This window comes from Oncorhynchus mykiss, chromosome 10 (genome assembly GCF_013265735.2).
Source record: "Oncorhynchus mykiss isolate Arlee chromosome 10, USDA_OmykA_1.1, whole genome shotgun sequence".
NCBI lineage: Eukaryota > Metazoa > Chordata > Actinopteri > Salmoniformes > Salmonidae > Oncorhynchus > Oncorhynchus mykiss.
Window position 1 is genome coordinate 79,594,050 of NC_048574.1, and position 24,138 is coordinate 79,618,187.

At 41.7% G+C, this 24,138-nt stretch overlaps 2 protein-coding genes across 6 annotated transcripts in view; both read left to right on the top strand.

The window, feature by feature from the left end:
- LOC110516173 (regulator of G-protein signaling 12) overlaps positions 1 to 24,138 on the top strand; it is a 119,043-nt gene that overhangs the window by 9,976 nt on the left and 84,929 nt on the right. For all 5 annotated transcript variants that reach the window (XM_036934128.1, XM_036934127.1, XM_036934130.1 and 2 more), the window contains exon 7: positions 752 to 1,483. In XM_036934128.1, the coding sequence (XP_036790023.1) occupies positions 752 to 1,483 (732 nt within the window). The remainder of the gene's footprint in view (positions 1 to 751; positions 1,484 to 24,138) is intronic.
- On the top strand, positions 3,026 to 7,637 carry LOC110514189. Its single transcript, XM_036934132.1, has 4 exons — positions 3,026 to 3,869; positions 4,630 to 4,821; positions 5,503 to 5,568; positions 6,628 to 7,637. The coding sequence occupies exons 1-4, from the start codon at positions 3,555 to 3,557 to the stop codon at positions 7,147 to 7,149; spliced, it is 1,095 nt and encodes a 364-aa protein (XP_036790027.1). The 5' UTR covers positions 3,026 to 3,554; the 3' UTR covers positions 7,150 to 7,637.

A 24,138-nucleotide genomic window follows, 5' to 3' on the forward strand; every position in this document is an offset into this window, starting at 1 on the left:
CTATTGGTTTATTAAGCCAGACAAGCTCAACAAGGCACAGAGAAATTATTAGAAATATGTTTCAAGTATTTGAAATCCAGGTCTAAATGTTATTTATTCATCACTTTTCAATGATTATTATTGTTATAATTGTTAATATTATTGTTATTGTCATTGTCATTATTATTGTTATTATTATTATTATTATTGTTGTCATTATTATCGACGTTATTATTGTTGTTATTATTGTTATTATTATTATTATTGTTGTTATTATTGTTATTATTATTATTATTGTTATTATTATTATTATTGTTGTCATTATTATCAACGTTATTATTGTTGTTATTATTGTTATTATTATTATTGTTGTTATTATTATTATTATTGTTGTCATTATTATCGACGTTATTATTGTTGTTATTATTGTTATTATTATTATTATTGTTATTATTATTATTGTTGTCATTATTATCAACGTTATTATTGTTGTTATTATTGTTATTATTATTATTGTTATTATTATTATTATTATTGTTGTCATTATTATCAACGTTATTATTGTTGTTATTATTATTATTGTTGTCATTAATATCAACGTTATTATTGTTGTTATTATTATTATTGTTGTCATTATTATCTACGTTATTATTGTTATTATTATTATTATTTTATTTGTTATTGTTGTTGTTGTTATTATTGTTATTATTATTAATGTTATTATTGTTGTTATTATTGTTATTATTATTAATGTTATTATTGTTGTTAACAGAACCACAGCACCAGTAGCAACAGCGACAGCGGCATCGGTAACTTCCTGCCAGATGAAAAGAGTAACCGTGTCTTATTGGTTGACCTGGGAGGCCATAATCACAACCCCGGTCCACGCCACTGGGACAGCCCTCCTCCTCCCTCGGCCCCGGGCTGGAACCAAGCCCCTCCCGGTGTCGTCCCTGGCCCCCCTCTCCCACCTCCTCCTCCCCCTCACCTCAACAACAGCTACCCACCCCCGCCTCTCCCCCCTGCCATCCCCCCTCGAGGGGCCCACTCCTCCCAGCCCTCACTCCACCACTACCCGCCAGGGAAGAGGGGAGGATCTGGAGGAGGAGCGGAGCAGAGCCTGGCCCCGCCCCAACACCATCAGTCTCAACGCTGGTTACCAGTCCACGTCCTGAGAGACTGGAGACAACCAGGCCAGGCAGGACAAACGCAGGGACAAGGAGGCCTGTGTAGTGATCAGGAGTCCTATGCTGAGTCAACGGATGGCTGGTCATCAACCAACTGTAGCACCCTCCCGCCACCCATGAACAAGATACCCGCGGATCGCTACAGGGCTCCGCTACCAGCCGGGGACCTGCCCCTGCCTCCGCAGCCTCCCGGGCTGGCCACGCAGAAGGATGAGTGGGCTAAGAAGCTGTTTGGGCCCGCGGCTGGAGAGAAAGGACTCAGAGAGCACAAGCAGAATGGGAAGAGACGCGGGAATGGGAAAGATGGGGAGAAGAAGGTAAGAGAGTCATACAGTATGTCATGGTGGTGTTGGAGAGGGGTGTGTGTGTGTGTGTAGAGGTCATACAGTATGTCATGGTGGTGTGTGTGTGTGTGTGTAGGAGTCATACAGTATGTCATGGTGGTGTTGGAGAGGTGTGTGTGTGTGTAGATGTCATACAGTATGTCATGGTGGTGTGTGTGTGTGTGTGTGTGTGTGTGTGTGTGTGTGTGTGTGTGTGTGTGTGTGTGTGTGTGTGTGTGTGTGGAAGTCATACAGTATGTCATGGTAGTGTGTGTGTGTGTGTAGAAGTCTGAAGTAAAGCATCAGATTTATAGTGTTGTATTTGACCAACTTCTTCTCTAGTAGTAGTACTGGTAGTATCTGTATTGTAGAGCTACAGTCCAGACTACCGTTGTACTATGATAGAGTGTGTGTGTGTGTGTGTGTGTGTGTGTGTGTGTGTGTGTGTCTCTGTGTGTGTGTGGGTGTGTGGGCTTGGTTCTGTATTGTAGAGCTACAGTCCAGACTACTGTTGTACTATGATAGAGTGTGTGTGTGTGTGTGTGTGTGTGTGTGTGTGTGTGTGTGTGTGTGTGTGTGTGTGTGCATGGTTCTGTATTGTAAAGCTCCAGTCCAGAATCATATTCTACTATAATAATAGCTGGTGGTCTGGGTTGTGGAGGGAGCTTGTTAGAAGTGAACCCAACATGAGAAAACGCTGTATCAAACCACTGGAGTGGAAAATTACTTTCTGGAAATGTCTGGCCACGGGTGCTATCCCGACAACTCTCTTGGTCTGTCTGTCTCTTTCTCTACTTCTACCTCTCTATCTATTTCTCTGTATCTGTCTTTCTCTCTCTCTCGCTCTCTCTGTCTCTCTTTCTCTCTACCTCTCTCTCTCGCTCTCTCTACCTCTCTGTCTCTCTCTCTCTACCTCTCTGTCTCTCTCTACCTCTCTGTATCTCTCTACCTCTCTGTCTCTCTCTACCTCTCTGTATCTCTCTCTCTCTCTGTCTCTCACTCACTCTCTGTCTCTCTCTCTCTCACTCTCTGTCTGTCTCTTTCTCTCACTCTCTGTCTCTCTCTCTCACTCTCTGTCTGTCTCTCTCTCTCTTGACTCTACACATGTACCTCAGTGTTTGTGGCTTGATGATTAGTTGAATCATTTCAGGTGTTTTACTACTGGGCTGGAACAAAAATGTGCACTCCTGTTTGGTACTCAGTTTCTCCAGCACACCTTTTAAAACCATTTAAGTCTGGTCTTCAGACTCCTCTCTCTCTCTGAGAGTAATTAGATGAAGACAATGTCTCTCTCTCTCTCTGACACAAAAAGCTTCCTGTTTTTTTGGTATATAGTTGGATCTGTGGTTGAAATGTAATATTTGATCTTACAGATGTTGTATACAGGGGTATGAATACTTTTGCAAGGGACTACAGACCCAATGGGCCCTGGTTAAAAGTTGTGCACTATATAGGACATATATATATATATATATATATATATATATATATATATATATATATATATATATATAGGATGCCATTTAGGTTGCTTCCCATGCCCTGGCCTTGACTCCAAACTCAAACCATACCTTATTGATTCAATATATGTAGGGATGGACACCTGTTCTACTCTGCTTCCTTCTCGCTCTCTTTTTTACAGTCTTGATTATGTGGGTTTTATCTGCGCCAAACTTGGTGCAAAACCACGCCCACGAGTAGCCGAGCAAAAGCCGCGCTGATTGGACAGCTTGTTCTGACGTTCCTCTTCAGGAAGTAAACGCGACATTTTCGGGTTTGGTATATAAGCTGGTATTAAAATAAGAAAAGTAACTCCTAGCGACATCAACAGACTGCAAAGCGTTATTGATTTACCTCGCAGCCAGTGGACTGACGATTGTCGACACTGCTGGACATATTTTCAAGCTATTAGCTAGCAAGTTTACATTTGCAAGTAGCTAGCTAGCTAGTCGAGTGTGCTGCTGTGTTGAGACGGACAACCATCATCAACGGTATTGCTAACTAACGTTAACCTCAACTAAAGAGCTTTCCCCGTTGTCACGTGCGCTACCGTCGCCGCTCCAAAATGCCTCGCGAGTGCGCTGTTAAAACGTGCGACAACAAGCAAAAGACTTGGTCGGCTCTAATGTTTCACCGACTTCCACTGAGTCATCCGGACCGATTGAAACTGTGGCTGATTGCTCTGAACAAAGATGCTAATACCGCGACCGATGACCTCAGAAAGTTACTCGTTTGCTCGGAACATTTTCTACCGGGGGACTATTACGAGAAGCTGGGACAGGACAGACACAGCAGGATGAGAATCATGAAAAGTTTCCTGAAGGATACAGCGGTGCCGTCGGTGGCCGTTCACGCGCCAGGACAACGTGGAATAATATCGGTAAGTGTAATCTAACAACATCTGACTGATTGAACACGGTTATTATTTGTTCCTTGATAAATGACAAAATTTAGGGCGTAGATGCTGGAACTACCAATGTAAGCTAGCTATCGATCACTGGGTGGGGGGGGGGGTCGCATTGTATTATGGGTAGCGTAGTTTTAGTGAAAGGTGTTCTGTTGACGTTTTCATAGGGCTGTCACTTTACTGGTGAATGTCCTTCTCAGAGCGAGCACACAAACACACACTTTTAGCCAAAGAATAGCCAAGTACAACACACACAATTTTAGCCAAGTACAACACAATGTCTAAGTTAACTTTGTGCCATTTTCTTGGTGCTTTTTATTCATTGTCTTGGGTCTAATACATAATGAAATGTCCACATGCAATATAAAGGAACCGTGACTTGACTGTAAAGTGTTTCAGCTTGCCTTGTAATAGCTGACAGCATGCAGTTATTATAGGGAGAATCTCAATTGCATTTCCTTGACTCCTTGTAGTCGCTCCTCGTTCCCTTCTCGAAAACCAAACCCATTGGATGAGGTCAGAGGGGCGGGACCTCTCACCGTCACATCCAGTGGTGTTTGTTGAGAAGGCGAGAGAGGACGCTAGGAAACGAGGAAATGCAATTGAGGTTCTCCCGTGGTCTTGTTCAAAGCCCAAATTGACGTCATGCCTACACGTGTTCTCCCTTTTTGTGTATTTAAAAAATGAATAGCGGCATTTCCTGGTGCCTGGTGCCTTTTTCTCTCTCACCCAGGTTGAGACGGGAGACGTACCTCCAGGGACTGACTCCCTGTCTGCTGGAGGGGCATCTGGTCCCACCCCACAACGTGGAGGGTCAGGTGTTGCTACGACCGGGTTCCTCTCCCACCGGGGTCTGCAGCTGACAGAGCCTGCTTTAACCTCTGGGGCGTACGTGGCTCTGGCTCCCACCTGTTCACTTAGTAAGGTAATGTACACGTAGTGAGGTAATGCTGTTATTATCATGAGGCTCTACACTTAGTGAGGTAATGCTGTTATTATCATGGGTCTCTACTAGCTGTACACTTAGTAAGGTAATACTGTTATTATCATGGGGCTCTACACTTAGTGAGGTAATGCTGTTATTATCATGGGGCTATACTAGCTGTACACTTAGTAAGGTAATGCTGTTATTATCATGGGGCTCTACACTTAGTGAGGTAATGCTGTTATCATCATGGGGCTCTACACTTAGTAAGGTAATGAATGCTGTTATCATCATGGGGCTCTACTGGCTGTGGATGGATAGTATGGAAGTAGCCCTGGCTTGTGGGAGCTGGAATGGCTCATAGGAGCAGGAGTCTATCTCCTGTTTCTGTAGTGAGACAGCTTGATGTACAGGACACCCCCTGGACAGGACACTAGTCTATCTCCTGTTTCTGTAGTGAGACAGCTTGATGTACCAGTACACCCCCTGGACAGGACACTAGTCTATATCCTGTTTCTGTAGTGAGAGACAGGACACCCCCTGGACAGGACACTAGTCTATGTCCTGTTTCTGTAGGGAGGCAGCTTGATGTACCAGTACACCCCCTGGACAGGACACTAGTCTATCTCAGAGTCTGATAGATAACAGGTTATTGGTTGGGCTGACATTATGTTTCTGCAGGACCTCCCCTCTACGACGACAACGGGAGACGCATGCAGAAGGAAAAAAACAAAGACCAACGTTCCTGTGAGTATCTGTCTGACACTTCCTGTTCCTTCTGTTGATACGGCTTGACCTGTTGATACGGACTCATTCTGTTGGTCCGGACTCATTCTGTTGGTCCGGACTCATTCTGTTGGTCCAGACTCATTCTGTTGGTCCAGACTCATTCTGTTGGTCCAGACTCATTCTGTTGGTCCCGACTCATTCTGTTGGTCCCGACTCATTCTGTTGGTCCCGACTCATTCTGTTGATACGGCTTGACCTGTTGGTCCAGACTCATTCTGTTGGTCCAGACTCATTCTGTTGGTCCCGACTCATTCTGTTGGTCCAGACTCATTCTGTTGGTCCAGACTCATTCTGTTGGTCCAGACTCATTCTGTTGATACGGCTTGACCTGTTGGTCCCGACTCATTCTGTTGGTCCCGACTCATTCTGTTGGTCCAGACTCATTCTGTTGGTCCAGACTCATTCTGTTGGTCCAGACTCATTCTGTTGGTCCCGACTCATTCTGTTGGTCCGGACTCATTCTGTTGGTCCAGACTCATTCTGTTGGTCCAGACTCATTCTGTTGGTCCAGACTCATTCTGTTGATACGGCTTGACCTGTTGGTCCAGACTCATTCTGTTGGTCCAGACTCATTCTGTTGGTCCAGACTCATTCTGTTGATACGGCTTGACCTGTTGGTCCAGACTCATTCTGTTGGTCCGGACTCATTCTGTTGGTCCCGACTCATTCTGTTGGTATAACACTTCCAAAGGACGTTTCCACAGCAACCTGTCTATCAGAATGTAGTCATTTATTCACCACGGTTTCCACAGCAACCTGTCTATCAGAATGTAGTCATTTATTCACCACCGTTTCCACAGCAACCTGTCTATCAGAATGGAGTAATTTATTCACCACCGTTTCCACAGCAACCTGTCTATCAGAATGTAGTCATTTATTCACCACCGTTTCCACAGCAACCTGTCTATCAGAATGGAGTCATTTATTCACCACCGTTTCCACAGCAACCTGTCTATCAGAATGCAGTTTTTCGTACAAATTCTTCCTTTTAACATGTTTATTTTTTCTGTCGTTCAGGTGACGCGCAGGAAGAAAGGTCAAATGGACGCAGCCGTTAAGAAGACTTCAGTGAAGGACTGTACCAGTATGAGCTCTGCTGCTGGTTCCACCTCCAACCCCTCCACCTCCAGCCTCTCCACCTCCAACCTCTCCACCTCCAGCCCCTCCACCTCCAGCCCCTCCACCTCCAGCCCCTCCACCTCCAGCCACTCATCCAACTTTGACAGTAGGGTGTCGTCAGGCGAACCGGACGGAGAACCGGACGGAGGAGGAGTTTGGAGCGAAAGGAAATGGATGGTGAACGAGTCGAAGCTCAAGGAGCTTTTCCAGACGTGTCACCAGTGCGGCGCTGCGTTGCGTAATCGGACCATAACCGCGTTGGGCTACAGCCAAATCAAAGTCACCTGGACGTGTCCCGATGAGCACCGAGGAGAGTGGCAGTCGTGTCCCGATGCGTTCGGTATCGGTCACTACCTGCAGACGGTGGGTTACAGAGTGTTGCTGGACTCCATGAATAGTCCGTTTGTAAGTCACGACTAAGTATCTACTACAGTGTGTGTGTTATCTAGCGAATACCTGGGTCGTAGTAGCCTCCTGTTACCAGACTGATGACCTACTGCCAGACTGATGACCTACTGCCAGACGGATGACCTACTGCCAGACTGATGACCAACTGCCAGACTGATGACCAACTGCCAGACTGATGACCTGCTGCCAGACTGATGACCTGCTGCCAGACTGATGACCTGCTGCCAGACTGACGGCCTGCTGCCAGACTGACGGCCTGCTGCCAGACTGACGGCCTGCTGCCAGACTGACGGCCTGCTGCCAGACTGACGGACTGCTGCCAGACTGACGGCCTGCTGCCAGACTGCGGAGCAAAACACAATAGAAACTTACAGGACTTCACTATGGCTGTACTGGGTTGAGGGGTACCTCTCTATGGATGTACTGGGTTCACGCCCAATTTTTCAGTTTTTGATTTGTTAAAAAAGTTTGAAATATCCAATAAATGTCGTTCCACTTGATGATTGTGTCCCACTTGTTGTTGATTCTTCACAAAAAAATACAGTTTTATATCTTTATGTTTGAAGCCTGAAATGTGGCAAAAGGTCGCAAAGTTCAAGGGGGCCGAATACTTTCGCAAGGCACTGTATACCCTGACTCTGCGTGCAATGAACGCAAGAGAAGTGACACAATTTCAGCTGGTTAATATTGTCTACTATGTCTGATTTTATTTTAGCTAAATATGCAGGTTTAAAAATATATACTTCTGGGTATTGATTTTAAGAAAGGCATTGATGTTTATGGTTAGGTACAGTCGTCCAACGATTGTGCTTTTTCCGCAAATGCGCTTTTGTTAAATCGATTATATGCAACACGCTAGATAAACTAATAATATCATCAACCATGTGTAGTTAACTAGTGATTATGATTGATTAGTTTTTTTATAATGCTAGCAACTAGCTAGCAACTTACCTTGGCTTCTACTGCATTCGCGTAACAGGCAGTCTCCTTGTGGAGTGCAACGAGAGGCAGGTGGTTATAGCCTTGGACTAGTTAACTGTAAGGTTGCAAGATTGGATCCCCCGAGCTGACAAGGTGAAAATCTGTCGTTCTGCCCCTGAACGAGGCAGTTCCTTGGCCGTCATTGAAAATAAATACATATTTCCGATTGTTATGAAAACTTGGAACTCGGCCCTAATTAATTGGCCATCCTGATTAATCGGTCGACTTCTAGTGTGTTGTACAGTAGGCTGTTATCTGGTGGCAGGCCAAATGGCACCCTATTCCCTATATAGTGAACTACTAGTGACCAGAGCCCTATTCCCTATATAGTGCACTACTAGTGACCAGGGCCCTATTCCCTATATAGTGAACTACTAGTGACCAGAGCCATATTCCCAATATAGTGAACTACTAGTGACCAGAGCCCTATTCCCTATATAGTGAACTACTAGTGACCAGAGCCCTATTCCCTATATAGTGAACTACTAGTGACCAGAGCCCTATTCCCTATATAGTGAACTACTAGTGACCAGAGCCCTATTCCCTATATAGTGAACTACTTTAGACCAGAGCCCTATTCCCTATATAGTGAACTACTAGTGACCAGAGCCATATTCCCTATATAGTGAACTACTAGTGACCAGAGCCCTATTCCCTATATAGTGAACTACTAGTGACCAGAGCCCTATTCCCTATATAGTGAACTACTAGTGACCAGAGCCCTATTCCCTATATAGTGAACTACTTTAGACCAGAGCCCTATTCCCTATATAGTGAACTACTAGTGACCAGAGCCATATTCCCTATATAGTGAACTACTAGTGACCAGAGCCCTATTCCCTATATAGTGAACTACTAGTGACCAGGGCCCTATTCCCTATATAGTGAACTACTAGTGACCAGGGCCCTATTCCCTATATAGTGAACTACTAGTGACCAGAGCCCTATTCCCTATATAGTGAACTACTAGTGACCAGAGCCCTATTCCCATGACACTTTATAAAGTCCTGATACCACACTTCCTGTCTGGCGTGTTTCATTGTCCGCTACTTCCTGTTTATCGACTCATGTACTGTTTATCCTAGTAAACACTTCTGATTGGGTGATGGTGTGAGGAGAGGAGGAGAAGGGTGGTGGGAGAGAGAGAGAACTATTAACCTATCTATCCCCTACAGACCCATTACCTTCTAATGAGCCTGTCCACTATGTATTTCAACGTAACTGCAGGGTAGGACAGGGTAGACCATCTTGACTACTTTCTCCAGGACACCTCACCTCGGGGAAGTTCCCCTAACTTACTCATTCAGTTGGCATAGAGCTACCTAAGGCCAATAGTTTTAGACCTCGTGGTCAAGAACACCCCCCCCCCCCCCCCCCCCCTGACTATTCTTGTAGCCTATGTTAATAGTGGAGGTCAGAAGAACTTTCCTCATAGGAATATATAAAGTAGATTATATTCTACTGTATTATATTCCTCTGTATTCTATTCTATTGTATCCTACTGTATTCTATTCTACTGTATTCCATTCTACTGTATTGTATCCTACTGTATTCTATTCTCCTGTATTCTACTGTATTGTATTCTACTGTATTGTATCCTACTGTATTCTATTCTCCTGTATTCTACTGTATTGTATTCTACTGTATTGTATCCTACTGTATTCTATTCTCCTGTATTCTACTGTATTGTATTCTTCGGTATTATATTCCTCTGTATTCTATTCTACTGTATTGTGTTTTACTATAGTCTATTCTACTGTATTGTTTTACTATAGTATATTCTACTGTATTGTGTTTTACTATAGTCTATTCTACTGTATTGTGTTTTACTATAGTCTATTCTACTGTATTCTACTATATTATAGTTTATTGTACTATAGTCTATTCTACTGTATTCTACTATATTATAGTTTATTGTACTATAGTTTATTCTACTGTATTCTACTATATTATAGTTTATTGTACTATAGTATATTCTACTGTATTCTACTATATTATAGTTTATTGTACTATAGTCTATTCTACTGTATTCTACTATATTATAGTTTATTGTACTATAGTATATTCTACTGTATTCTACTATATTATAGTTTATTGTACTATAGTATATTCTACTGTATTCTACTATATTATAGTTTATTGTACTATAGTCTATTCTACTGTATTCTACTATATTATAGTTTATTGTACTATAGTCTATTCTACTGTATTCTACTATATTATAGTTTATTGTACTATAGTCTATTCTACTGTATTGTGTTTTACTATAGTCTATTCTACTGTATTCTACTATATTATAGTTTATTGTACTATAGTCTATTCTACTGTATTCTACTATATTATAGTTTATTGTACTATAGTATATTCTACTGTATTCTACTATATTATAGGTTATTGTACTATAGTCTATTCTACTGTATTGTGTTTTACTATAGTCTATTCTACTGTATTGTGTTTTACTATAGTCTATTCTACTGTATTGTGTTTTACTATAGTCTATTCTACTGTATTCTACTGTATTGTGTTTTACTATAGTCTATTCTACTGTATTCTACTGTATTGTGTTTTACTATAGTCTATTCTACTGTATTCTACTGTATTGTGTTTTACTATAGTCTATTCTACTGTATTGTGTTTTACTATAGTCTATTCTACTGTATTCTACTATATTATAGTTTATTGTACTATAGTCTATTCTACTGTATTCTACTATATTATAGTTTATTGTACTATAGTCTATTCTACTGTATTCTACTATATTATAGTTTATTGTACTATAGTATATTCTACTGTATTCTACTATATTATAGTTTATTGTACTATAGTCTATTCTACTGTATTCTACTATATTATAGTTTATTGTACTATAGTATATTCTACTGTATTGTGTTTTACTATAGTCTATTCTACTGTATTGTGTTTTACTATAGTCTATTCTACTGTATTCTACTATATTATAGGTTATTGTACTATAGTTTATTCTACTATATTATAGTTTATTGTACTATAGTATATTCTACTGTATTGTGTTTTACTATAGTATATTCTACTGTATTGTGTTTTACTATAGTCTATTCTACTGTATTCTACTATATTATAGTTTATTGTACTATAGTATATTCTACTGTATTCTACTATATTATAGTTTATTGTACTATAGTCTATTCTACTGTATTCTACTGTATTGTGTTTTACTATAGTCTATTCTACTGTATTCTACTATATTATAGTTTATTGTACTATAGTCTATTCTACTGTATTCTACTGTATTGTGTTTTACTATAGTCTATTCTACTGTATTGTGTTTTACTATAGTCTATTCTACTGTATTCTACTATATTATAGTTTATTGTACTATAGTATATTCTACTGTATTGTGTTTTACTATAGTCTATTCTACTGTATTGTGTTTTACTATAGTCTATTCTACTGTATTCTACTATATTATAGTTTATTGTACTATAGTCTATTCTACTGTATTCTACTATATTATAGTTTATTGTACTATAGTCTATTCTACTGTATTCTACTATATTATAGTTTATTGTACTATAGTATATTCTACTGTATTGTGTTTTACTATAGTCTATTCTACTGTATTCTACTATATTATAGTTTATTGTACTATAGTCTATTCTACTGTATTCTACGATATTATAGTTTATTGTACTATAGTATATTCTACTGTATTGTGTTTTACTATAGTATATTCTACTGTATTGTGTTTTACTATAGTCTATTCTACTGTATTGTGTTTTACTATAGTCTATTCTACTGTATTCTACGATATTATAGTTTATTGTACTATAGTATATTCTACTGTATTCTACTATATTATAGTTTATTGTACTATAGTCTATTCTACTGTATTCTACTATATTATAGTTTATTGTACTATAGTATATTCTACTGTATTCTACTATATTATAGTTTATTGTACTATAGTCTATTCTACTGTATTCTACTGTATTGTGTTTTACTATAGTCTATTCTACTGTATTCTACGATATTATAGTTTATTGTACTATAGTATATTCTACTGTATTCTACTATATTATAGTTTATTGTACTATAGTATATTCTACTGTATTCTACTATATTATAGTTTATTGTACTATAGTCTATTCTACTGTATTCTACTATATTATAGTTTATTGTACTATAGTATATTCTACTGTATTGTGTTTTACTATAGTCTATTCTACTGTATTGTGTTTTACTATAGTCTATTCTACTGTATTCTACTATATTATAGTTTATTGTACTATAGTATATTCTACTGTATTCTACTGTATTATAGTTTATTGTACTATAGTCTATTCTACTGTATTCTACTATATTATAGTTTATTGTACTATAGTCTATTCTACTGTATTGTGTTTTACTATAGTATATTCTACTGTATTCTACTATATTATAGGTTATTGTACTATAGTCTATTCTACTGTATTCTACTATATTATAGTTTATTGTACTATAGTCTATTCTACTGTATTCTACTATATTATAGTTTATTGTACTATAGTCTATTCTACTGTATTCTACTATATTATAGTTTATTGTACTATAGTCTATTCTACTGTATTCTACTATATTATAGTTTATTGTACTATAGTCTATTCTACTGTATTCTACTATATTATAGTTTATTGTACTATAGTCTATTCTACTGTATTCTACTATATTATAGTTTATTGTACTATAGTCTATTCTACTGTATTCTACGATATTCTATTCTCCTGTGTTCTATTCTATACTATTTGGCTTTCTACTATGTTCGACTCGATTCTACTATATTCTACTTTATTGTAAGAGACAGGAAGTAGAGGGGTGACTGACAGGGCGTGACACCAAACTGTCCGTCCTCCGTGTTAAAATGCTATACGCTCTTAGGAAGTCCAACCTCTAATCATTCCATGGGAAAAACCAATAACACTCATCTAATCGTTTTACATGGGAAAAACCAATAACACTCATCTAATCGTTTTACATGGGAAAAACCAATAACACTCATCTAATCGTTTTATATGTTAACAATTAAATCATTAACTGATTCATTGTTTAAATATAAAAAAAATGTTAGATTTGTTAGTCATTTATTTAATTCGATAATTGAATCGTGAGTGCTGCAAGGCACCTGATTCGGGATGCGTTGGCCTGCGTTGACGTCAGACTGCCACTGGGTGGCACTGTTTCACCATGTAGAGCTCCCTGTGCTTCAGTTTCCAATGGACAATCTAGCAACGGACTCCTACTACAGAGTTAGATAGTGCTGCTCTGCTAGTTCAGACTCCTACTGTAGAGTTAGATAGTGCTGCTCAGCTAGTTCAGACTCCTACTGTAGAGTTAGATAGTGCTGCTCAGCTAGTTCAGACCAACAGACTCCTACTGTAGAGTTAGATAGTGCTGCTCTGCTAGTCCAGACCAACAGACTCCTACTGTAGAGTTAGATAGTGCTGCTCTGCTAGTTCAGACTCCTACCGTAGAGTTAGATAGTGCTGATCAGCTAGTTCAGACCAACAGACTCCTACTGTAGAGTTAGATAGTGCTGCTCTGCTAGTTCAGACTCCTACTGTAGAGTTAGATAGTGCTGCTCAGCTAGTCCAGACCAACAGACTCCTACTGTAGAGTTAGATAGTGCTGCTCAGCTAGTCCAGACCAACAGACTCCTACTGTAGAGTTAGATAGTGCTGCTCAGCTAGTTCAGACCAACAGACTCCTACTGTAGAGTTAGATAGTGCTGCTCTGCTAGTCCAGACTCCTACTGTAGAGTTAGATAGTGCTGATCAGCTAGTTCAGACCAACAGACTCCTACTGTAGAGTTAGATAGTGCTGCTCTGCTAGTCCAGACTCCTACTGTAGAGTTAGATAGTGCTGCTCAGCTAGTTCAGACCAACAGACTCCTACTGTAGAGTTAGATAGTGCTGCTCTGCTAGTCCAGACTCCTACTGTAGAGTTAGATAGTGCTGATCAGCTAGTTCAGACCAACAGACTCCTACTGTAGAGTTAGATAGTGCTGCTCTGCTAGTTCAGACTCCTACTGTAGAGTTAGATAGTGCTGCTCAGCTAGTTCAGACTCCTACTGTAGAGTTAGATAGTGCTGCTCAGCTAGTTCAGACCAACAGACTCCTACTGTAGAGTTAGATAGTGCTGCTCAGCTAGTTCAGACTCCTACTGTAGAGTTAGATAGTGCTGATCAGCTAGTTCAGACCAACAGACTCCTACTGTAGAGTTAGATAGTGCTGCTCTGCTAGTTCAGACCAACAGACTCCTACTGTAGAGTTAGATAGTGCTGCTCTGCTAGTTCAGACTCCTACTGTAGAGTTAGATAGTGCTGCTCTGCTAGTTCAGACTCCTACTGTAGAGTTAGATAGTGCTGCTCTGCTAGTTCAGACTCCTACTGTAGAGTTAGATAGTGCTGCTCTGCTAGTTCAGACTCCTACTGTAGAGTTAGATAGTGCTGCTCTGCTAGTTCAGACCAACAGACTCCTACTGTAGAGTTAGATAGTGCTGCTCTGCTAGTTCAGACTCCTACTGTAGAGTTAGATAGTGCTGCTCAGCTAGTTCAGACTCCTACTGTAGAGTTAGATAGTGCTGCTCTGCTAGTTCAGACTCCTACTGTAGAGTTAGATAGTGCTGCTCTGCTAGTTCAGACTCCTACTGTAGAGTTAGATAGTGCTGCTCAGCTAGTTCAGACTCCTACTGTAGAGTTAGATAGTGCTGCTCAGCTAGTTCAGACTCCTACTGTAGAGTTAGATAGTGCTGCTCTGCTAGTTCAGACTCCTACTGTAGAGTTAGATAGTGCTGCTCAGCTAGTTCAGACTCCTACTGTAGAGTTAGATAGTGCTGCTCAGCTAGTTCAGACTCCTACTGTAGAGTTAGATAGTGCTGCTCTGCTAGTTCAGACTCCTACTGTAGAGTTAGATAGTGCTGCTCAGCTAGTTCAGACTCCTACTGTAGAGTTAGATAGTGCTGCTCAGCTAGTTCAGACTCCTACTGTAGAGTTAGATAGTGCTGCTCAGCTAGTTCAGACTCCTACTGTAGAGTTAGATAGTGCTGCTCAGCTAGTTCAGACCAACAGACTCCTACTGTAGAGTTAGATAGTGCTGCTCTGCTAGTTCAGACCAACAGACTCCTACTGTAGAGTTAGATAGTGCTGCTCTGCTAGTTCAGACTCCTACTGTAGAGTTAGATAGTGCTGCTCAGCTAGTCCAGACCAACAGACTCCTACTGTAGAGTTAGATAGTGCTGCTCAGCTAGTTCAGACCAACAGACTCCTACTGTAGAGTTAGATAGTGCTGCTCTGCTAGTTCAGACTCCTACTACAGAGTTAGATAGTGCTGCTCAGCTAGTTCAGACCAACAGACTCCTACTGTAGAGTTAGATAGTGCTGCTCAGCTAGTTCAGACCAACAGACTCCAACTGTAGAGTTAGATAGTGCTGCTCAGCTAGTTCAGACCAACAGACTCCTACTGTAGAGTTAGATAGTGCTGCTCAGCTAGTTCAGACCAACAGACTCCTACTGTAGAGTTAGATAGTGCTGCTCAGCTAGTTCAGACCAACAGACTCCTACTGTAGAGTTAGATAGTGCTGCTCAGCTAGTTCAGACCAACAGACTCCTACTGTAGAGTTAGATAGTGCTGCTCAGCTAGTCCAGACCAACAGACTCCTACTGTAGAGTTAGATAGTGCTGCTCTGCTAGTTCAGACCAACAGACTCCTACTGTAGAGTTAGATAGTGCTGCTCTGCTAGTTCAGACTCCTACTGTAGAGTTAGATAGTGCTGCTCAGCTAGTTCAGACCAACAGACTCCTACTGTAGAGTTAGATAGTGCTGCTCTGCTAGTTCAGACTCCTACTGTAGAGTTAGATAGTGCTGCTCAGCTAGTTCAGACTCCTACTGTAGAGTTAGATAGTGCTGCTCAGCTAGTTCAGACCAACAGACTCCTACTGTAGAGTTAGATAGTGCTGCTCAGCTAGTTCAGTCTCCTACTGTAGAGTTAGATAGTGCTGCTCAGCTAGTTCAGTCTCCTACTGTAGAGTTAGATAGTGCTGCTCAGCTAGTTCAGACCAACAGTCTCCTACTGTAGAGTTAGATAGTGCTGCTCAGCTAGTTCAGTCTCCTACTGTAGAGTTAGATAGTGCTGCTCAGCTAGTTCAGACCAACAGTCTCCTACTGTAGAGTTAGATAGTGCTGCTCAGCTAGTTCAGTCTCCTACTGTAGAGTTAGTTAGTGCTGCTCTGCTAGTCCAGACCAACAGACTCCTACTGTAGAGTTAGATAGTGCTGCTCTGCTAGTTCAGACCAACAGACTCCTACTGTAGAGTTAGATAGGGCTGCTCTGCTAGTTCAGACTCCTACTGTAGAGTTAGATAGTGCTGCTCAGCTAGTTCAGACTCCTACTGTAGAGTTAGATAGTGTTGCTCAGTTAGTTCAGACCAACAGACTCCTACTGTAGAGTTAGATAGTGCTGCTCTGCTAGTCCAGACCAACAGACTCCTACTGTAGAGTTAGATAGTGCTGCTCAGCTAGTTCAGACCAACAGACTCCTACTGTAGAGTTAGATAGTGCTGCTCAGCTAGTTCAGACCAACAGACTCCTACTGTAGAGTTAGATAGTGCTGCTCTGCTAGTCCAGACCAACAGACTCCTACTGTAGAGTTAGATAGTGCTGCTCTGCTAGTTCAGACTCCTACTGTAGAGTTAGATAGTGCTGCTCAGCTAGTTCAGACTCCTACTGTAGAGTTAGATAGTGCTGCTCAGCTAGTTCAGACCAACAGACTCCTACTGTAGAGTTAGATAGTGCTGCTCTGCTAGTCCAGACCAACAGTCTCCTACTGTAGAGTTAGATAGTGCTGCTCTGCTAGTTCAGACTCCTACTGTAGAGTTAGATAGTGCTGCTCAGCTAGTTCAGACTCCTACTGTAGAGTTAGATAGTGCTGCTCAGCTAGTTCAGACTCCTACTGTAGAGTTAGATAGTGCTGCTCTGCTAGTTCAGACTCCTACTGCAGAGTTAGATAGTGCTGCTCTGCTAGTTCAGACTCCTACTGTAGAGTTAGATAGTGCTGCTCAGCTAGTTCAGACTCCTACTGTAGAGTTAGATAGTGCTGCTCAGCTAGTTCAGACTCCTACTGCAGAGTTAGATAGTGCTGCTCTGCTAGTTCAGACCAACAGACTCCTACTGTAGAGTTAGATAGTGCTGCTCAGTTAGTTCAGACCAACAGACTCCTACTGTAGAGTTAGATAGTGTTGCTCTGCTAGTTCAGACTCCTACTGCAGAGTTAGATAGTGCTGCTCTGCTAGTTCAGACTCCTACTGTAGAGTTAGATAGTGCTGCTCAGCTAGTTCAGACTCCTACTGTAGAGTTAGATAGTGCTGCTCTGCTAGTTCAGACTCCTACTGCAGAGTTAGATAGTGCTGCTCTGCTAGTTCAGACCAACAGACTCCTACTGTAGAGTTAGATAGTGCTGCTCTGCTAGTTCAGACCAACAGACTCCTACTGTAGAGTTAGATAGTGCTGCTCTGCTAGTTCAGACTCCTACTGTAGAGTTAGATAGTGCTGCTCAGCTAGTTCAGACTCCTACTGTAGAGTTAGATAGTGCTGCTCAGCTAGTTCAGACTCCTACTGTAGAGTTAGATAGTGCTGCTCTGCTAGTCCAGACCAACAGACTCCTACTGTAGAGTTAGATAGTGCTGCTCTGCTAGTTCAGACCAACAGACTCCTACTGTAGAGTTAGATAGTGCTGCTCTGCTAGTTCAGACTCCTACTGTAGAGTTAGATAGTGCTGCTCTGATAGTTCAGACTCCTACTGTAGAGTTAGATAGTGCTGCTCAGCTAGTTCAGACTCCTACTGTAGAGTTAGATAGTGCTGCTCTGCTAGTCCAGACCAACAGACTCCTACTGTAGAGTTAGATAGTGCTGCTCTGATAGTTCAGACTCCTACTGTAGAGTTAGATAGTGCTGCTCTGCTAGTTCAGACCAACAGACTCCTACTGTAGAGTTAGATAGTGCTGCTCTGCTAGTTCAGACTCCTACTGTAGAGTTAGATAGTGCTGCTCTGATAGTTCAGACTCCTACTGTAGAGTTAGATAGTGCTGCTCAGCTAGTTCAGACTCCTACTGTAGAGTTAGATAGTGCTGCTCAGCTAGTTCAGACTCCTACTGTAGAGTTAGATAGTGCTGCTCAGCTAGTTCAGACCAACAGACTCCTACTGTAGAGTTAGATAGTGCTGCTCAGCTAGTTCAGACTCCTACTGTAGAGTTAGATAGTGCTGCTCAGCTAGTTCAGACTCCTACTGTAGAGTTAGATAGTGCTGCTCAGCTAGTCCAGACCAACAGACTCCTACTGTAGAGTTAGATAGTGCTGCTCTGCTAGTTCAGACCAACAGACTCCTACTGTAGAGTTAGATAGTGCTGCTCTGCTAGTTCAGACTCCTACTGTAGAGTTAGATAGTGCTGCTCAGCTAGTTCAGACTCCTACTGTAGAGTTAGATAGTGCTGCTCTGCTAGTTCAGACTCCTACTGTAGAGTTAGATAGTGCTGCTCAGCTAGTTCAGACCAACAGACTCCTACTGTAGAGTTAGATAGTGCTGCTCAGCTAGTCCAGACCAACAGGGAAGGTGTTATGTGACTCCTGCCCCCTGATGTTATGTCAGAAATGATCATGTCTGGACAACTAGTTGTTCAGAGATGACAGAACAAGAACAAATATCAGTCTGTTGTTTTTTACGTTGATATTGACCTTTAACCCATGTGGTGGATGTGATATAACACCCAACACTATTTCACTTCTGCTATGCTTCTTTTGAAATGAAAAGGCAGCGAGGTGCCTCTGGGCTCCTGGTGAAATGTGCTCCTGGTCACAGGGGACAGCTGACTGTGTGGATGACCTACTGAAGGTTACGTTCTCTCTCTCTCTCTCTCTCTGTGTCTCCTATCAGCTCTGTGTTGTCCCGTAAACAGGAAGGAACCCTCCCTGCTCAGAGAGAGAGAGAGAGATACATCTTGGAGATGTGGGGGGGGGCGTTCGAGCGGATCACTTTTGCTGGTCACTGCATTCCAAAGTGTGTTGCATTATGGGGGAAATGATTGTCAGACTTGCGGCTACATAACGACTGCATGAACTTTACCCCCAAAAAACGGTAAAAGAAACCGCCTTATGGAGCAGCAGGGAAGCAACACAAACATAGACACATGCTATGAGACACGATAACACACGCACTACACATACACTCGGATTTAGTACTGTACATATGTGGTAGTGGTGGATTAGGGGCCTGAGGGCACACAGTGTGTTGTGAAATCTGTGAATGTATTGTAATGTTTTTAACATTTTATAAACTGCCTTAATTTTTCTGGTACCTGCTACCTTGGCAGGAACTAATGGGGATCCATAATAACCCCCAGGAAGAGTATCTGCTGCCTTGGCAGGAACTAATGGGGATCCATAATAACCCCCAGGAAGAGTATCTGTTGCCTTGGCAGGAACCAATGGGGATCCATAATAAACCCCAGGAAGAGTATCTGCTGCCTTGGCAGGAACTAATGGGGATCCATAATAAACCCCAGGAAGAGTAGCTGCTGCCTTGGCAGGAACTAATGGGGATCCATTATAAACCCCAGGAAGAGTAGCTGCTGTCTTGGTGCAGGAACTAATGGGGATCCATAATAAACCCCAGGGAAGAGTATCTGCTGCCTTGGCAGGAACTAATGGGGATCCATAATAAACCCCAGGAAGAGTAGCTGCTGCCTTGGTGCAGGAACTAATGGGGATCCATAATAAACCCCAGGAAGAGTAGCTGCTGCCTTGACAGGAACTAATGGGGATCCATAATAAATACAAATGTGATCGACATCATGAAGTTTCTGCAGTTGCTCTTCGCCGACTGTATCCTGCCAGTCACCGCCTGCATTGTGGGAAGCTCTGTTGTCCACCAATCACAAGGGTGTTTTTGTTTGACTGAAGCGAACGTGACTGAAAAAGGAACCAATGTTGTGTGATTCATGTTTACTGTGGACAAATGAATGGACATTTCAGGCTCTCTCTAACCGATACCAGTACCAGTCAAAAGTTTGTTCACACCTACTCATTCCAGGGTTTTTCTTTATTTGTACTATTTTCTACATTGTAGAATAATAGTGAAGACATCAAAACTATGAAATAACACATATGGAATCATGTAGTAACCAAAAAAAAAGTTAAACAAATCAAAATATATTTGGGATGAGTTGGACCGCAGAGTGAAGGAAAAGCAGCCAACAAGTCCTCAGCATATGCGTGAACTCCTTCAAGACAGTTGGAAAAGCATTCCAGGTGAAGCTGGTTGAGAGAATGCCAAGAGTGTGCAAAGCTGTCATCAAGGCAAAGGGTGGCTACTTTGAAGAATCTAAAATATATTTTGTGTTTTTGAGAGATCACGTACTACTCACATGTCAGCCTGACTCAGCCAGCATCTCAGCCTGACTCTAGACCAATCAGCATCTCAGCCTGACTCTAGACCAATCAGCAACTCAGCCTGACGCTAGACCAATCAGCATCTCAGCCTGACTCTAGACCAATCAGCATCTCAGCCTGACTCTAGACCAATCAGCAACTCAGCCTGACTCTAGACCAATCAGCATCTCAGCCTGACTCTAGACCAATCTGCATCTCAGCCTGACTCTAGACCAATCAGCAACTCAGCCTGACTCTAGACCAATCAGCATCTCAGCCTGACTCTAGACCAATCAGCATCTCAGCCTGACTCTAGACCAATCAGCATCTCAGCCTGACTCTAGACCAATCAGCATCTCAGCCTGACTCTAGACCATTCAGCAACTCAGCCTGACTCTAGAGCAATCAGCAACTCAGCCTGACTCTAGACCAATCAGAAACTTAGCCTGACTCTTACATAGTTAAGAATTGTCAACATTGTGTCTCTCCCTTTCCAGCCCTTAAGAATAGAATATAGAAGTGTAGTGTGGTGTAGCCGTGTAGCCGTGTAGTGTAGTCATGTAGTGTAGTGTGGTGTAGCTGTGTAGTGTAGTCATGTAGCCGTGTAGTGTAGCTGTTGGTTAACTATCTAACTAACTATTCATCAGTCTTATGTCTTGGGGGTAGAAGCTGTTCAGGGTCCCGTTGTTTCCACACTTGGTTCCATCCATGTTCAGCTCTCTGAGTCTCTGGAATTGATCTGATAGATGCATTAAATTGGGCACGGCCTGACGTGTGTGTGTGTGTGTGTGTGTGCGTGCGTGCGTGCGTGCGTGCGTGCGTGCGTGTGCGTGTGTGTGTGTGTGTGTGTGTGTGTGTGTGTGTGTGTGTGTGTCTCTCAGGGAGGGTTATTTTTACATGTCAGTGGTCCAGAAGTGTGTGTGAAAATGACGTCCACACAGTTCTCATTCGCGTGACCCTGCTCTCTCCTCCAGTCAAACCACTGTCATGTGCCTCCACTGTATGTGTGTGTATGACTGTCTGTGTGTGGTTATGTATAAAGGTGTGTGTATTATTGTGTGTATTAATGTGTGTGTATTATTGTGTGTATTATTGTGTGTATTAATGTGTGTGTATTATTGTGTGTATTATTGTGTGTGTATTAATGTGTGTGTATTATTGTGTGTATTATTGTGTGTATTATTGTGTGTGTGCATTAAGGTGTGTGTGTATTAATGTGTGTGTGTGTGTATTAAGGTGTGTGTATTATTGTGTGTATTATTGTGTGTGTATTAATGTGTGTGTATTATTGTGTGTATTATTGTGTGTATTAATGTGTGTATTAATGTGTGTGTGCATTAAGGTGTGTGTGTATTAATGTGTGTGTGTGTATTATTGTGTGTGTTAATGTGTGTATTAATGTGTGTGTGTATTATTGTGTGTATTAAGGTGTGTGTATTATTGTGTGTATTATTGTGTGTATTATTGTGTGTATTAAGGTGTGTGTATTATTGTGTGTATTATTGTGTGTATTAATGTGTGTGTATTAAGGTGTGTGTATTATTGTGTGTATTAATGTGTGTGTGTGTGTGTTATTGTGTGTATTATTATAATAATAAATGCCATTTAACAGACGTTTTTATTCAAATTGACTTATAATCATAATGCATATCATCAGCATTCGTTTCTGGTATCCCAGCGGAAATGGAGCCCTCCGTCCTGGACCGTGTTCTACTAACTACAGAGGACCATGTTCTACTAACTACAGAGGACCATGTTCTACTAACTGAACTACAGAGGACCGTGTTCTACTAACTGAACTACAGAGGACCATGTTCTACTAACTGAACTACAGAGGACCATGTTCTACTAACTGAACTACAGAGGACCATGTTCTACTAACTGACCTACAGAGGACCATGTTCTACTAACTGACCTACAGAGGACCATGTTCTACTAACTACAGAGGACCGTGTTCTACTAACTACAGAGGACCATGTTCTACTAACTACAGAGGACCATGTTCTACTAACTGCAGAGGACCGTGTTCTACTAACTACAGAGGACCATGTTCTACTAACTACAGAGGACCATGTTCTACTAACTACAGAGGACCATGTTCTACTAACTACAGAGGACCATGTTCTACTAACTACAGAGGACCATGTTCTACTAACTACAGAGGACCATGTTCTACTAACTACAGAGGACCATGTTCTACTAACTACAGAGGACCATGTTCTACTAACTGACCTACAGAGGACCATGTTCTACTAACTACAGAGGACCGTGTTCTACTAACTACAGAGGACCATGTTCTACTAACTACAGAGGACCATGTTCTACTAACTACAGAGGACCATGTTCTACTAACTACAGAGGACCATGTTCTACTAACTACAGAGGACCATGTTCTACTAACTACAGAGGACCGTGTTCTACTAACTACAGAGGACCATGTTCTACTAACTACAGAGGACCATGTTCTACTAACTACAGAGGACCATGTTCTACTAACTACAGAGGACCGTGTTCTACTAACTACAGAGGACCATGTTCTACTAACTACAGAGGACCATGTTCTACTAACTACAGAGGACCATGTTCTACTAACTACAGAGGACCATGTTCTACTAACTACAGAGGACCATGTTCTACTAACTACAGAGGACCGTGTTCTACTAACTACAGAGGACCATGTTCTACTAACTACAGAGGACCATGTTCTACTAACTACAGAGGACCATGTTCTACTAACTGAACTACAGAGGACCATGTTCTACTAACTGAACTACAGAGGACCGTGTTCTACTAACTGAACTACAGAGGACCGTGTTCTACTAACTACAGAGGACCATGTTCTACTAACTGAACTACAGAGGACCGTGTTCTACTAACTGAACTACAGAGGACCATGTTCTACTAACTGAACTACAGAGGACCATGTTCTACTAACTGAACTACAGAGGACCGTGTTCTACTAACTGAACTACAGAGGACCATGTTCTACTAACTGAACTACAGAGGACCATGTTCTACTAACTGAACTACAGAGGACCACGTTCTACTAACTGAACTACAGAGGACCGTGTTCTACTAACTGAACTACAGAGGACCATGTTCTACTAACTGAACTACAGAGGACCCTGTTCTACTAACTACAGAGGACCATGTTCTACTAACTACAGAGGACCATGTTCTACTAACTACAGAGGACCATGTTCTACTAACTACAGAGGACCATGTTCTACTAACTACAGAGGACCATGTTCTACTAACTACAGAGGACCATGTTCTACTAACTACAGAGGACCATGTTCTACTAACTACAGAGGACCATGTTCTACTAACTACAGAGGACCATGTTCTACTAACTACAGAGGACCACGTTCTACTAACTACAGAGGACCACGTTCTACTAACTACAGAGGACCATGTTCTACTAACTGAACTACAGAGGACCGTGTTCTACTAACTACAGAGGACCATGTTCTACTAACTACAGAGGACCATGTTCTACTAACTACAGAGGACCATGTTCTACTAACTGAACTACAGAGGACCGTGTTCTACTAACTACAGAGGACCATGTTCTACTAACTACAGAGGAC

What these genes read in the sequence shown, in the direction of transcription:
- LOC110514189 (XM_036934132.1), top strand. Translation starts at nt 3,555, where the DNA reads ATGCCTCGCGAGTGCGCTGTTAAAACGTGCGACAACAAGCAAAAGACT. An exon ending in CCACCTGTTCACTTAGTAAG is followed by an intron (nt 4,822 to 5,502) that starts GTAATGTACACG and finishes ATGTTTCTGCAG; the next exon opens with GACCTCCCCTCTACGACGAC. An exon ending in AAACAAAGACCAACGTTCCT is followed by an intron (nt 5,569 to 6,627) that starts GTGAGTATCTGT and finishes TCTGTCGTTCAG; the next exon opens with GTGACGCGCAGGAAGAAAGG.